The following is a 16,102-nucleotide window of genomic DNA, read 5'->3' as shown; positions in this document are numbered from 1 at the left end:
TTATCTTCTCCTGGTTGTAGGTTTTCCAGGATACTGGGAAGACTGTTTATGTTGTGGATTAGGACTTCTAGTGTTCTTCCTAGCTTTTCTGTAATGAAGTTTATAGTCCTTGGTTTTAGTCCTAGGTCCATGATCCGCCTTGAGTTGGTTTTTTGTGTATACTAAGCCCATTATTAAAGTCACCATGTCAGTCCATCTCATTGGAGGTTTTTCTCACTTTCTCTGACCCTTCACCTTTCCAGCATGCTATTCTTCTCCAAGGAACAGCCCCTCCTAGCAGCATGTCCAAAGTGTGGAAGATAAAGTTTTCTCATCCTTGCTTCCAAGGAGCAAACTGGCTGCACCTTTTCCAAGACATACTAGTTCATTCTTTTCCAAAACCACGACTCAGAGGCATCAATTCTTCTTCTGTCATCCTTATTCATTGTCCAGCTCTCAGATACACAGCAAGTGATTGAAAAGACCATGACCTGAATCAGGTGCACCTTGGTCTTCAGACTGGCATCATTGCCCTTCAGTATTTTGGAGAGGTTTTTTTCAGTGGCCTTACCAAAAGCAATACATATCCTTATCTCCTGGCTAACAATGTCCTGATACCAAGGGTGTTGATTTTGGATCCAAGTAAGATGAAGTCATTGACAGTTTCAATCCTGTATCTATACTAGACTATTGCCTATTGGCCCAAGGGAACTTTGTTTTCTTGATGTTAACATGTAATCCATTGAAAGCTGTCGTCTTTGAGCTTGTTCAGCAAATGTTTCAGGTCTTACTTTCAGCAAGCAAGGTTGTGTCATCTGCATAATGTAGGCGGTTAAAAAGTCTTCCTCCAATCCTGATGCTGCATTCTTTTTCATAGAGTCAGACTTCACAAATCATTTGCTCAGTGTCCAGAATGAATAGGTATAGAGAAAAGATACATTCCTGATGCACCCTTCTTGATTTTAAACCATATAGTGTTCCCTTGTTCTGTTAAGGCAACAGCTTCTTGGTTTAGATATATGTTTTGCATGAGCACAATCAAGTGTGTGTTCCAGGATTCCCATTCTTTTCAATGTTAGCCATAATTGGTTATGGTCTCCACAGTCAACTACCTTCTGTGTAATCAATAACACAGAGAGACATTCTTCTGGCAATCTCTGCTTTCAGCCAGATCCATCTGACATCAGAAAGAGGCAACTTGGCCTCTTTTGAACCCAGCTTGAATTTCTGACAGTTTCTGGTCAATGTACTGTTCCAGCTGTTTTTGGATACTCTTCGGCAACATTTTACTTACATGTGATATTAGTGATATTGTTCGATAATTTCCACATTGTGTTGGATTACCTTTCTTGGGAATGGGAACAAATATGGATTTCTTGCAGTCAGTGGACCAGGCAACTATCCTCAAAACTTCCTAGCATAGACTGGTGAGCACATCCAAAGTTGCGTCTGTTAGTTGACTAATTTTTTTGCTCTACTCTGGGTGCATTGTATGTTGTTGTTGTTATGTGCCATCAAGTCACTTGCGACTCATAGCGACCCTATATGTACAACAGCCCTAAACTCTACTCTGTCCTATGCCAATCGCACTGTCTCCGGTACACTCATCCCAATTACCCCAGTCGCTGAATCAATCCACCTTATAGAGGGCCTTCTGCTCCTGTGCTGTCCCTCCACCCTCCCAAGCATGATGTCCCTCTCCAAGGACTGGTCCCTCCTTACAACATGTCCAAAGTATGCATTGCATAGTGGGCCTCATTTCATTCATGTGACAACAGCGGCCTATGATACAACTTATAGTGATTCTTCTTAGTGGTACAAATGGTTAAATGCTGAGTTTCCAACCCAAAGGTTGGTAGTTCCACTTCACCCAGAGGCATCTCAAAAGAAAGGGATGGTAATCTACTTCCAGAAGATGTTAACTATTGAAGCCCTGTGGGGTATGTAGTTCTACTGTGAAACATAGACTCATCAAGTTGTGAAACCAACTCAAGAGCACTGGTTTGTTTTTGTTTCATTTTGTAGACATGGTGATCATAGATTCATGATACAAAAGTGCTCAGTAAATGTTAGTTATCTTTATTTTAGCTATATTCTAAAACCATTATCATTACTATTCTTCATCCCTCTTACTTCAGTAAGTTCCCCATTGGGAGTTAAGGAACACAGAAAAAAAACAACATTTTAAAGGCTCCAGCCTAGAAAGCGGCTTAAAGAATCAGGAGTGTATTGCCGAGGGGTAGTCTGTGGGCAGATAATGAAATACTGAGTCAGAACAAACAATACTAGAGAGACTTTTCTAAGTGAGTGTGTAAGATGTTTGAGATTGCTAAACCTTGTGAACCATGTGAGGAAGAAGGAAGGGTGACGAGGAAGAGGAGTGTGAGGCAGCGGATGTAAGAAGGAAGCCAGACTAGGGGACAGAGAGCACGAAAAGCCATGTAAAGAAGACTGCATTATAGCTGCTTTTACCTCCGAAAATTTATATACAGAGTCTAACAGGGTGGAAATTCTGTTTCTGAATTTTCAAAGAAATATAATGCAAATAGAGTGTAACTTTTCAAACAGCCACTTCTAATTGGTGGCAAAATGCAGTTCAAATCTTTGGTCTTTTTGTGCCCACACTTGTGTTTTGTTATATTGGCTGTTATAAGGTAATACTAGAAGCAGAGCTTTGAACCAGTTCTTTTGGTTTGAGCTCCCACTAAGAATTTGCATTTCCGTCCCTGAAATACTGACTCAGAATCTGCGCTTTAAGGAAATCCCCAGGTTATTCTCATAGATCCTTCTGTGAATCATTCTGTGAATGAAAGATGTGAATTCTCAGCAGGGGGTGAACTGGTCTGAGGCCATAGTCAGAAATTAGCATTGGGTAAATAATAATCTTGTTGTTATGTACTGTGGAGTCAGAGCCAACCCACAGATAACCCTCCAGCCAGTTTTCAGAGGTAGAATATTGCGTGGAAGGAATGTGGTATCTGGATTGGAGGAAGACTCAGCAAAAATCTGTGTTATGCAGATGACATAATCTTGCTTGCTGAAACTGAGGAGTACCTTAAGCGTTTGCTAGAAAAGGTAAAGGAATGCAGTCTTAAATATGTATTGAAACTCAATATCAAGAAGACAAAGGTACTCACACACAATGGATGGAGAAGAGATTGAGATTGTTAACAGCCTCCACTTGCATGGCTCCACAATTGACACTATTGGCTGCAGCAGTTAGATAATCAAAAGACAATTATATTAGGAAAATTTGCTGTCAGAGACCTATCCAGTGTGCTAAAGAGCAATAATACCACTCTAGATACTAAGGTGCACCTGATCCAAGCCATTGTCTTTGCAATTACTTGCTATGCATCTGATAGCTGGACCATGATTAAGGATGACAGGAGAAGAATCAGTGCCTTTGAGTTGTGGTGCTAAAGAATAGTGCTGAGCATTCCATGGACCACCAAGAGAACAAACATATCTGTCTTCTTGTTGTTGTTGTTGATAATGATGATTGCCAATCTTTCCTAGAGAGGGTGAAACCAAGTTGCTCCCTGGAGGCAAGGATTTTGAAGCTCCATCTCACATACTTTGGGTATGAGACCATGAGGGACCAGTCCTTGGAGAAGGATATTACGCTTGGGAGGGTGGAGGGACAATGTAGGAGAGGAAGACCCTGGATGAGATGGATTAACTCAGAAATGGAGCCAAAAGGGGTAAGTGTATCGGAGGCAATAAGATCGGCTCAGGATAGGAAAGGGTTCAAGTTGTTGCACATAGGATCACTATGAGTTACGAGTGACTAAAGGACACCTAACAACAACACACTGCATGGGAGGAGAGTACCCTTCTTTCTCCCAAGGAATAGCTAGTGGATTTGAACAGTGAGACTTTTGATTCACAACGTAACTCCTTACCACTAAGCCACCAGAACTGACTCAATTAATGATTTGTCAAATTCTTTCTATCTGAATAAATTACCCAGCAGCATTTTTAAGTAGAAAAGCAATATAATTTATCTCGTGTAAGACTACACAGTAGATATTTAGATAGCTTTAAACTTTAATCTGAAGAAATTAAATAAACTTCACTCCAAAGCACTTAAATAGACTTCAATCTGACTTCCTTCCTCTTAACAAAAAAGAAAAAAACAGAATAAAACCCCCAAAATATCTATCCATTTTGTCATACTTTCCTTCTACATTAGTTAGAAATTTCTGGGTTAATAACAAGAAGGATATGCATTTCTGTCTTAGTAAGACAACAACAACAAAAAAGACAAATGGTTTGGATGCATTTCTCAAGTCAATTCCACTTGGTAATAATATAGCTGAGAAGGAAATTTGGCCTTGCTGACTTTCAGCTGTGTTCCTAACCACTGGGTCTGGCTGTGCAATGTTTATATAGCCCACAGTTCAAAGGCCTTCAAATATGTATCTACACAATAGATCATAATTACTAAAAAACAAAGTTACAGTGTAGCAATTTCTCCTCACTTGCAAATTTTCCACAATGAAATCTTACATAAAAAGAAAATGAATTGAGATTTTTAATCCTCTCTTCAAAACAACAAAATATATTAAAAAAAAAAAAACAAACACCCAAAACTCAACAGATCCCAAGGTCCGGTTCTAAATTTAAGAATTATCAGATACTGCATTTTAACAACATTTGTGAAGTTTTTATGTTTTGATTGTTTTTGAAGGTCTGAACACTTGGCCTTGTGATTGAATTTCATTTTAGCACCCAAAGAAGAGAAAGGCCCTAACAACAAATTTATTATTTTAAATGCAATATTTATTCAATCAGCTTGAGTCAAAGGTTCAGTGATATTTAGTCTTCAGTCTACAGTCTGTATAAATTTTTAGTTTTTTGAGGGAAACAAAACCTAATTTGCTGCAGGAAGTAGAGCTACTTAAAGCTCAATGGCTCCCCTTAGTGGAAACTTGCAAGAAATTCATAATGGAGCAACTTTTTTTTTCTTTGAAAAATAGAAATTTCTTTCCTCACTGTTTTGCAAACTGGAAATCTGAAGTCTGAAATCAGCTTTAGGAAGACTTTTTCCCTCTGATGACTCTAGGGAAAGGCACTTGTTTCTTTCAGCTCTGTTCCTCAGTTCTTGGTGGATCTGCGTGTGGCTTGGCATGTCTTTGTCTTCATCTGTGTTTGCTTGGTCTGCTCTTTTATAGCTCAGAGATTTTTCCTTTAAGACACATCCTGCACTGATATGGCCCCAATTAGTGCTGGAAAGAAACTCTTATTCCAAAATTAGATTAAATCTACAAGATGTGGGGTTAGGATTTATCACACAAATTTTAAAAGTAAAACAACTTAAGAAGCAAGTGATTTGCAAATAAATCTTGCAACTAAATCAAAACCTTTGTTTTGAAGCACATTTATTTCTAAGCATCAAAACAAAATCATGATCTGATATTTATTATTTGAGAAATTAAAATAAGTTAATTAGATTTGTCAAGATTCTAGGGAGACCAGCCTTTTTCATTATAACCCAATTGAATTTAAAACAGTTACTGAACGTACTCTGTATCACTTAGAACTTTAATATATTACCATGTGAGGCAAAACCAGTTTTCTATAAACCCATTCCTTACTTATGGACATGGTTAGGTTCCAAAGACCTGACCATTATGCAACAATTTGCATTGTGCAAAAATATCCTATGACCACATCAGGTCACAAAGTTGAGGATAATTACGTTATTGCATAACTGCCAGATTGGATCCTTAAATAACTTCCAAATTAAAAAAAGGAAAAAACAGAAAACTTCTAAACTACTGAGAATCATAGTCTCATAAAATTGACACTTTTCACAAAGTTATTCTTACCTCACACCATGACATTCTTTACTGCCAGATGACATACACTGTATTAAAACAAAGTAAATTGTGGATTATTCACTATTATTGTAATGCAAAATGTTGGATAATGAGAGCGTGAGGATTATGTGTATGTTCAAAAAAATTAGATGTCTTAATCTATAACACTGGCACAGGAGAATAACCTAGAAGTGAACTCGCTCTAATAGCTGGGTCCCCAAGAAGTTCTATTAATCATAACCACCAGAGGTGGAACCTTGGAGTCTTCATTTGTAAAAGCAATCTCAGGTGACATAGTCCATAGGGAATTGCACTGCTCATCCAAAATGCATGCCTTTCTAGCTGTTCAAATCCACCAGCAGCTCTACAGAAGAAAGATGGGCAAGCGCTTTCTTCTTCCATTAACAGCCTCAGAAACCCAGCTAGGCATGAGCTATGAGTTGCTTCCATCGCAAGAGTCCCTGGGTGGTAGAGATGGTCAAGGATCTCAGCTGCTAACCAACAGGTTAGTTGGGGTTGAATCTGCCCAGAGGCAGTACAGAATAATGTTCTGGTATTGTACTTTGGAAAAATCAGTCATTGAAACTCCCAGTAGTGTAATTTTATTCTGACACACATTGAGTCGCCATGTGATTCAATGTTTAGGAACCTGGTCTGCAGGAAGCCTGAGAAGGTACTTATATAAAGGAAAATATACGCTTGTGTTAATTGGAGATTGTTTGAGACCCTCAGCAATGTCAAATGAACCTACTCAATTATGCAACACTAGTTTGCAACAAACACCTCAATACTGTGTAACAGTATGGTCTTCACAGAGATTTTAACTACACTTTTAAAAATCAAGGTTCAAAAGGAAATGCCAACCATAGACTACACTCCCTGTATGGATTCCTATTGTTTACAACAATATTTCCAAAATAGGAAATTTTAAAAAAAGATCATATGTCAGAATATTCTATCAGCTTTTCTAAAATTAGGCACAGAAGTATCTAAACTCTGTCTTGCTTTTAAATTCTGCTACTTATCCTTCTCCAGTTTTCAGTCCTACTGGTTTTCAGGATAAAGTGCCAACATGGCAACTGAGTCCTGTGTTTCTTTTCAGCTTTGCTGGGTAAAGGTCTATATATAGACTCTGATGCAACTGAGGAAGTCTACTTCCCTTACAAAGATTCACCATGTCCTTACCTGCCTTCATCCTGCTCATTTACTGTTCACTGCCCACTATCTCCTTCTTCGCTCACCAGCCTGACAAACTCTTATTTATTCTTTAAGCCTCAGCTGATACAACAATGCTCCTGACAGGGAGCCTTTTACATTCTCCTTTGGCAAAGCCCAATATTTTCCCTGCTGTGCTCACAGTAGGAGCCAGTCCAAGTCTCTGTCTTAACTCTAGTGTGTAACTGTCAGGATTGTTGCTGTATCCATATCTCAGTACCTTTCCCAGGTTTTAGCACTCTTGTTGGCCTGAAGTAGGAGCTTAATTCGTATGTGTGTTGAGTTAATACCAGCTTCCTTTTGTCATGATTTGCGTGTGCCAGACAGTACTATGTGTGAATCTCCTTTAATCTTCACAAAAATTAGCAAGAACTGATTATTATCATATTTTATGTGTCAGATAATTATGCCTGGATGATACCACCAACTAATCAAAGGTCACATAACTTGTTTGTGTCAGACCTAGATTTTGAACATGGCTTTTCTGCCCTCTGTCCCCAGCCCCTCAGACCCAAGTCTAAAGAACATACTCTTCAACATCACAGTTCAGTACTTCCCTGCAAAGGGCTCAGGTTGTACTTGATTGCTAGTAGCAAGTCCTCTTTGATAGTTTTACAGAGACACCATCCTTGTAGCTGGAACACAAAGTAAATAGTCTTCTAAATAATTAAAGTGTTTCACAACCCAGTTCTGTTACATATATTTGTGCCAAATACACAGCCAAAATGAATGATAAACTCGGGTCCTATATGTAAGACTGTGATAACTGAAATACTCAGTTTATAGAGTTGCAAGGGGGGGAAAAGTTGAAGAAATAACCACTGACCACTTCAATGAAAAGTCACCAGAATAGAAAAGAAACCCCCTTTAATGAAAACCTTACAAAATTCCCCAAATTGCACATGATTTTTAATAGACTACAGCCATTCTCCTACGTTTCTATTTTATTTCTTGGACAAGAGGAAAATACATTATTTATGCAAAAGGGTAGTTAGCCTTTCCAACCACAAACACATGGCCCATTAAAAAAAAATAATAAAATCCCATTTTTCTATTGTGCAACAGCTCTCTGTATGGCAGCAACAATGTACAATGTGCTAGTTTCCTGTTACTTTGCTAGAACCTCCCCTTTCACTCACCGCCCAGACTAAATAGTTAGTCCTTGGATAATAAAGCTGTAACATTGAGTTTCAGGCTACTTCCAAAAATGTTTCTGCTGTCTTAAGAAATAATCATATCAGGGTGCTAATAAACAGAAATGCACCATTAGTTGAGTATGTTGTCACAAATGGCTAAAAAACATATAAATCAATCTGTGACCAATGAAGAAACAATATATTTCTTATGTGTCCAAAACATTATGGTTGGGATCACAGCTGTAAGATGTTGGACCATCATCAAGAGAGCAATGTCAAACACTAAACTTCTGGATGCTTTCCACAAAAATAACATTTTGTTTGGTGTTAGTAGTTTTTATGGAACTTTGGAATGATTCTCACTGACAGTTTCTCAGAGCTGAACTTGAGCACCTCCAAAATGCTTCCAAAATGGAAATATTATGTAACCGAACTTCGCAGCCATCTCCCGCTGCAAACCAAGTACATACTACGAAAACCAGCATTTCTCTCTTTCAATGTTTGCCGCATTGTAAAATGGAAAGTACTGGTGTCTATTCAGGAAGGTAAATTTATTCTTCTCTATTTTTTTCTCTTAGTTTCCAAGTTCATGTCAGCACGTCAAATACATAGTCATTAAAACCAAAACCAAACCCACTGCCACCAAGTCATTTCCTCCTCATGGCAACCCTCCATCGAGTTTCTGAAGCTGTAAATATTTACTGAAGGAAGCAGCAGCATCTTTCTCCTGCACGGTGGCTGGTAGATTCAAACTGCCAGCACTTCAGTCAGCAACCCAACATGTAACACTACGCTGCTGGGTTCCTTTTAATCAATCACTAAAGCTCAGGGGGGAAAATGAAAATAAAATCAATTAAAAAACCTGGAACCTTTCTGTAGATATTTTTATCAACCTAGAGAAGTTTTTGTTTTGTTTTGTTTTTTAAGTAAAAAGAGTAATGGAATTGAAGAACCAGTGTATGAGTATTCAGCCTCAAGCAAAATGGTCAGTTCTGTGTTTTGGGTTTTGGGGTTTTTTGTTTTGTTTTGGTTTGGTTTGGTTTGGTTTGGTTTGGTTTGGTTTGGTTTTGACTCACCTCTGTTTATCCATAACTGACAGTTACCCCTCCCTGGTCTATGTCCTTGATTTGTTAACTGTTTTTTTCTAGAGCCAGAATTTTAGAAATGTGTTATGTTGAGCTCAACAAGGCAAATTTTCACATATCAACTGGAAGATTTTGAAAATATATTCTTATAACAAAGCTAATTGTGGCATGAAAGAATCAATCCCAGGGCACTGTAATGGCCTAATATATCTGTGAAGTATCTATAATACTCTCCCTAGGAGTCCATCACCAGAGTTCACGAAAAAGAAAGCCAAACCAGTGAATTCAGTATTTTCATCTGTTTCAGGACATGAAAATATTTTGGTTCTCCCATCCAAATAAACTCTGCAAATCACTTTGCCTGAAGTGACTTTATTGTAGACAGACATAAATTCCAGTGCTATATGAGTCAATATGTGGGAATATATACTATTAGAATTTGTCCTATATCAAATAACAGGAGGTTTCTCATTTTCATTTCCTATGATTTTTAGTTAAGTCAGTAACTTCTCATAGATAATTATGCATTAATGAATATTTCTAAAGTCAGGTCTTCAAAAATTACTTTACCTTGTAGATTTCACATGCAAAATGTGAATGTTAGGATATCTAGTCAATTTACTGTTAAGAAATAAATAAAAATAGTGCATCCAATTTGGTGACAAACACATGTATTTTGACTATTGTCTGCCTCTGTACGGCTCTGGTAACATAGTGGAAAGAAGATGCACTGACAATCCAAAGGCAGGTTCACATATGCCAGCCGTCCCTTGAGAGAAAGATGGGCAATCTCCTCCTGTGCGATTGATTTATAGCCTCTGAAATTCTCTAGAGACTCAGTGATGAGTCAGTTTTGACTCAGCGACACATAACAACAAAACCTTTGGTGGTTCTCCACTGTCAACTGAATGTTCAGTTCTGCACTCTGGCCGTCATGTACATTGCAGTATGAATTCCCACTTCAAAACTTTAAAGATAGGTTGAGTTCATTTTTTAAAAATGCTTCATAATGTATTCAGATTCATGGTCTCCCTGGAATTCAGTATACAGCCAATAAATATCTCTTTGATTTGTAGAAACACAAAATCCCTGCTCTAGTAGATAGAAAGGTCTGGTGGCTTAATGGCAAGAAGCTGTGCTGCAATCCCAAAGACACAGGGTTTGAAGCCACCAGCTGCTCTGCAGGAGGGTGGGCAGTCTCCTCTCATGCAATTCACTGCCTCTGAAAACCCACTGGAGGGTCAGCTATGGGTCAGTTCCAACTCGATGTTAAACAACAACAATAACAAGGTAGAAAGGGAGCTCTGGTGGCCTAGTGGTAAGAAGCTGTGCTGCAATCCTGAAGGCACAGGGTTCAAATCCACCAGCCGTATGGAAGAAAGATGGACAATTTCCTCTCATGCACTTAACTGGCTCTGAAAAACCTACCAGTGGGTCAGCTACGAGTCTGTTCTGACCCAACAGTACAACAACAACAAGAAGAAGTAGATAGAAAAATACCATGAAGTCAACTCTGATTCACAGTAACCTATGTACAACAGGAACAAAAGGTTACCCAGTCTCGTCAAGTTCACACTCACTGGTCTGTCCTAGTCTGTCATTGTAGTTGTTTTGCCGAGCCATCTCACTGAAGGTCTCCTTCCCTCTTTAGCCCTCTACTTTACCCAATCTCGCATCCCTCACTAGCAGCTGATCCCTTATGGTGACAAATCAAAAGCAAGCCAGTCTAGCGATTTTTTGATGTTATCCTTAAGGGTTTCTTTGGTTGATTTTTTTCAGATGTAGACCACCACACCTTTGTTCCTCATGTGTCTTAATCTGAAACCTGCCCAACAAGACAAAGCATATCAATAGTCAAGTAGACATAGTGCAGCCATAGTCCAACAAACTGGCAGATGGTTGGTGATAATGTTGTTGTAATTTGCCATCAATCCAGAATTGACTCATAGCTTACCTGCTAGCAGGTTCTCAGAGTCTGTAAAACATGCAGAAGGAGATTGTCCATCTTTCCCCCATGAAGCAGCTTCTGAGTTCGAACTGGATGCCTTTGGGTTGGCAGCACATCTCCTTACCACTAGGGCAGGATACCATCATAATTGAGAAGTGGTAATCAGGAATGGCACCCACTTCCTAAACAGCATGCCTCCAGAAACTCTATGAATTTTGATAAATGTAGATAGTTATAGAAAAGCTTTTTTGTTTTTAGTTTTAGAAAAGGCCTTTTGTTCATAGGGTCGCAATGAGTCGTGCTTGACTCAAAGGCAATCAACAACAACACAATCACCACAACCCTGAAGAATATAAAGTGCATCAATTTTAATATAAAAATATCTTTGTTGAAATAAAGTACATGTATTCTGGTATTTAGATTGATTCTCTGCTAGTAGTTGGAATACAGATATGTCAGCCTAATGTAAATGTGTTACTGCTATTTGGGAAAATTTGAACACAAAATTGTTACTTAAATAGAGGTCAGATCAGATTTACTCAAAACACAAACTCACTGCTGTCAAGTCAGAACCAACAAAGAGCTGACTCTTCACATTTCTGAGCATGTAAATTGTAGGGGAGGTAGTTGTCATCTTTTTCCCTCTGAGCTTCTGGTGGATACAAACTATTAGACGGGTAGTTGAGGTTGTTAGGCAGTTAGGCCTTTGGGTTAGTAGTACAATTTCCAATGGAGTATATGCAGCCAGAGATCAGATGTTTGTTGTTATCACTGATGTTATTATGTGCCATTGAGTTGCCTGCTACTCATAGTGATCCTATGTACATTAGCTCTGAAGCCTGCCTGTCCTGAGCCAGTTTCACTGATTCCAACACACCTACCCCCATTGCCCCAGTTACTGTATCAATCAATCTCATCTGCAGTCTTCCTCTCCCATGCTGTCCCTCAACCCTTCCGAGCATGATGTCCTTCTCTAAGGACTGGTCCCTTCTGGCCACATGCCCAAAGTATGTAAGACAGAACTTCAAAATCCTAGCCTCCAAGGAGAAAATTGGTTTCATCCTCTCCAAAACAGACCTGTCTGTTTTCTTGGCAGTCCATGGTATGTACAAGACTCTCCTCCATCACCACAACTCAAAGGCATCAATTATTCTTCTATCATCCTTAGTCATTACCCAGCTCTCTGATGCATAGCAAATAATCGTGAAGACCATGGACTGGATCAGATGCACTTTGGTCTCTAGACTGACATCTTTGCTTCTCAGTACTCTGGAAAGGAGATCAGATGTAGATGTTAATAATTTCTTTGTTGTTAACAAAGCTATTAAAACCTTTCTATTAAAGAAATATAAGTAACTACTATGTAAAATAATCTGCTTCATTATGTTGTATATGTATTTCATTTTGCAATTATCTGAAAATATTGTAAAAATGGTAAGAAAGAGTAGCTGGTTGAACAATTTAAGTAGTAGATATCTGGTATCTTTGAATATGGGGTACAAACTTAGAGAAGTTTAACTCATTTTTTTAAAAAAAAATAGAAAAGCCAATTTAAATTTAATCTTTTCATTTCAGGCAAAAAAGGAAGGGAGAGGAAAAGGAAAAAACTTAATAAAGAAGAAAGTAAGGAGGCAACACCTGACAACAAAGGTCTGGAGTCCAGCAGAGAAAACCCAGAACAACAAGAAAACAAAGAGAAACAGCAGCAGAAGAAGCGAAAAGCCCAAGACAAACAACAGAAATCGGTATCCATCAGCACTGTACACTAGAGGGTCCCAGAGCTTGTTGTAGACTCACGATGCTGCTATCTCAACCAGATGCCCAGGGCAGGTGCTCCAGCCAGTAAGACCACAAATGGACATTATCAGTTACTGCTCAGTCTAAACAACATTCCAAATAGTTGCTATATTCTTCATACAAGCATAGTTAACAACCAAAAGCCAAAAGTTCAAAGAAGGGATACTTTTAAATGGTTATCTTATATGCTTCTATACCTTATTAAAGAGACAAGACATTCTGTACATAATTACCAATAGGCTATGTGATGTAACAACATAATGATGACATCTGGAGAAGCAACAGCATTTCCCTATAAAATGTTTTTGCAAGCTATCGTTTTAAGAAAGAAAGGGGAGTTATAGTACCATTTCAATGAGGCAGTATCCCTTCAAAACAAGTTAGAAATCAAGGGAGAGAAACATTATTCAAAGTACTGTGTTGTTTTGTCTAGATCTAGAGAAAGTTCAGAGTTAGAACCTGGCATTTGGAATCAGAATTTATCATCACAGAAGCAACTGTTTTAAGATTGGTTCTATTGCCTCTGTTGCATCCTGTACTTCTACAAGAAGTACAGATTTGAATATACTGTAGGGAATTGGAGAATGGCAAAATGTAGGAAAAAACGCCCATAGAGTTGGAGATGAATTTTGTGCTTTATAAAACTGTGAAGGGTTGTAATTCCCTGGAACAACGCTCCAGTCCATGTCAGCACTATGTGGTTTAGCACTCTGCTATCCTTGGGTTACACATCTGTAAACATGTACTATAGCATATGTCAAAAAAAATCATAATTATTAGAAGAAAATTCTGATTTCATAGAGGGGAAACTAGAGCAAGGAGAGTATAACATGTTTGCCAAGTTGTGTGTTTTCTTTTTTTCTCTGAATGAAGCAAAAACCGTTTTATTACCTGCTTAATGATCCACCAGGAACTTAAAGGGATACTTCTAACAAGGTGTATCTAGTAGGGGAGAAAGCCACCACAATAAATATATTTGTTGATAGTTTGTAAAGTTCTACTCATTTTTCTTTGTTGTGTGTGTGTGTGTTTCAATTACTAAATTAGTTTTCTTATACCATGAAATTCATGAATTAGGAAAGAGAATTAATTCTGTTAAAGTAGAGAACATGTTACATTTCTGTGCTTGCTATTTGAATCCACATTTGGCTCAAAGATTTATTCATAGGATATTATTGTTGGGGTAATGCCCAGTCATGTATTAGGAGATAATTATTCACTATTTTTTCTTAATTCCATCAACAAATTTTCTAGTTAAAATTCTTCCTACATTCTTGTTGTCGTTATGTGCCGTGGAGTCGAGTACGACCCACAGTGACTCTATGAACAACAGATCTGAAACGTACCCTATCCTATGCCATCCTTACACCTCCTGACACACTAGAGCCTGTTGTGGCAGTCACTGTGTCACTAGAGGGTTCTATGTAGGTCAGCCTCGATCATTTCGTGTTCCCTTCATTTTTCAGGCTTTAGAACCTTTTCTTATATGTCCCTTCCTCCTGTAGCATCAACATTTGCCTTTTCTTCTTCATATTTTCTCAGTCTGTGGACCTCTTTTGGAGATTGAAGTCACCCTAGCTGAAAACTCACCAGTGTTTTTCACAGAGGACACTGCCACCCCAGTCCAGGAAGAAGCATCTCTGAGCGTGCAGCGCAGAATGTTGTGTAACGTGAACCTTCCGGTTGTTCTGGAAGGGTGCACAGCTGCTCCGCCCACCACTCTCCCTGGCCCTGTCAAGATCACTCACTCACTATCTTCTGAAGACTATGCAGTGACTCTGACTTCTGGCTGCCTGTATCCAGGCATTTTTGCTCTACCAGCTGTCCTGTTCGTGTGCACTTAATTGATTTTCTATTTCTCTTTTCTTCTTCCAAGATATAAAAAATTTTGAATGATACATTCCTCTTTTTCACTCTGGTGTTTGCTTTCTTGTCGTATCTGCAGGAGATAAATGCTTTTCCTAACTAGATCTCTTCCAGATGTATAAAATGATTCTATCTTCAAGTAAACCATGTACTACAAAGGAGAAACAAAGCTTTTCCTTCAGAACTAGGAGGAAATATGTTAGGTGGAAGTTAAGGGATAAGACCTTGACTAGTTTGAAACACTATCCTTTTCCTCAGTGCTATATAGTCAAGCATAAGTTGTCAAATTGATTTGATTTTTTCCCTATTATTTATCATTGCTTAATTCATTCAAGATACATTTACTGGGAGAGGTCTGCTTCCCTTAGCCTCCCTCTGCAAAGCTGGAAAAGGGGGTTAATTCACCAGGACATAACTACAGAAGTTCTTGGGATGAAATGACTCCAAATGGGCTTGAGTGGGCAGGGATGATGAGGATAGGAAAGGTTTCAGGTATGTTATTCGTAGGGTCACTGTATGTCATATTGAGTTCAACACCAGTCTATATGAGCTGGGTAGTGGTTGGTGGCAACAGGTGGCTGGTAAACGCTCAATATGAAGACATAAACAAGAGAGGACAGCGACATAAGGCATTTTGCATCATACCTTGGTCTCCAAATTGTGTCTCAAGGTTGAGGAAAGGCAGAGTAATTTGACAGAAAGACACTTGCTTTACAGGTCAGAAAATTTGAAATTTAGTCTCAGGTGTATAATCAAGACAAATCACCCAACTGTTCTCTGTCCCCATCTCTGGTGAACAGCATGAAAAAGTTGAGCTGGAGTTGACCTCTGTAGTCCTGCTCAGGGGGACCACTTGACACTTCTCTTAATTTGTGGTGGTGTACCTAATAAGTCCTCATTGAAGACATTGTAATTTGGGTTCAGCAACTAATTTCTCTCAAAAGTGTAAGTATATGGCTTTTTAAAAAAAATGCAGAGTGGACTCTGCTGATCTAAAGGTTTTTTATTAAAAGTGGTTATTACAATATTGAAATGAGTAACATTTGGAAATATATTTGTTGTTGTTGTTAGGTGTGACGGAGTTGGGTATGACTCTTAGTGATCCTGTGGACAGCAGAACCTCGCCCTCTCCTGTGCCATGCTCATGATCTCTCATGAACTCAAGCCATTGTTATAGTCACTGTGCCAATCAATCTTGTTGCAAGTTTTCCTTTCTCTCTGACTCTCTGCTATTCCCAGCATGATGTCTTT

The 16,102-nt window shown here is 38.6% G+C and overlaps 1 protein-coding gene across 1 annotated transcript in view; it reads left to right on the top strand.

Annotated features, from left to right (window-relative positions):
• RSPO3 (R-spondin 3) overlaps window positions 1-12,957 on the top strand; it is a 155,953-nt gene extending 142,996 nt beyond the window's left edge. The window contains exon 5 of the mRNA XM_006878976.1: window positions 12,764-12,957. Within this exon, the coding sequence (XP_006879038.1) occupies window positions 12,764-12,957 (194 nt within the window). The remainder of the gene's footprint in view (window positions 1-12,763) is intronic.
• Window positions 12,958-16,102: the final 3,145 nt, after the last annotated feature.

Source organism: Elephantulus edwardii, unplaced genomic scaffold (assembly GCF_000299155.1).
Source record: "Elephantulus edwardii isolate Elephantulus edwardi_28Jun2011 unplaced genomic scaffold, EleEdw1.0 scaffold00002, whole genome shotgun sequence".
In the NCBI taxonomy this organism is placed as follows: domain Eukaryota; kingdom Metazoa; phylum Chordata; class Mammalia; order Macroscelidea; family Macroscelididae; genus Elephantulus; species Elephantulus edwardii.
This window is presented reverse-complemented; position numbering and strand designations above follow the sequence as displayed.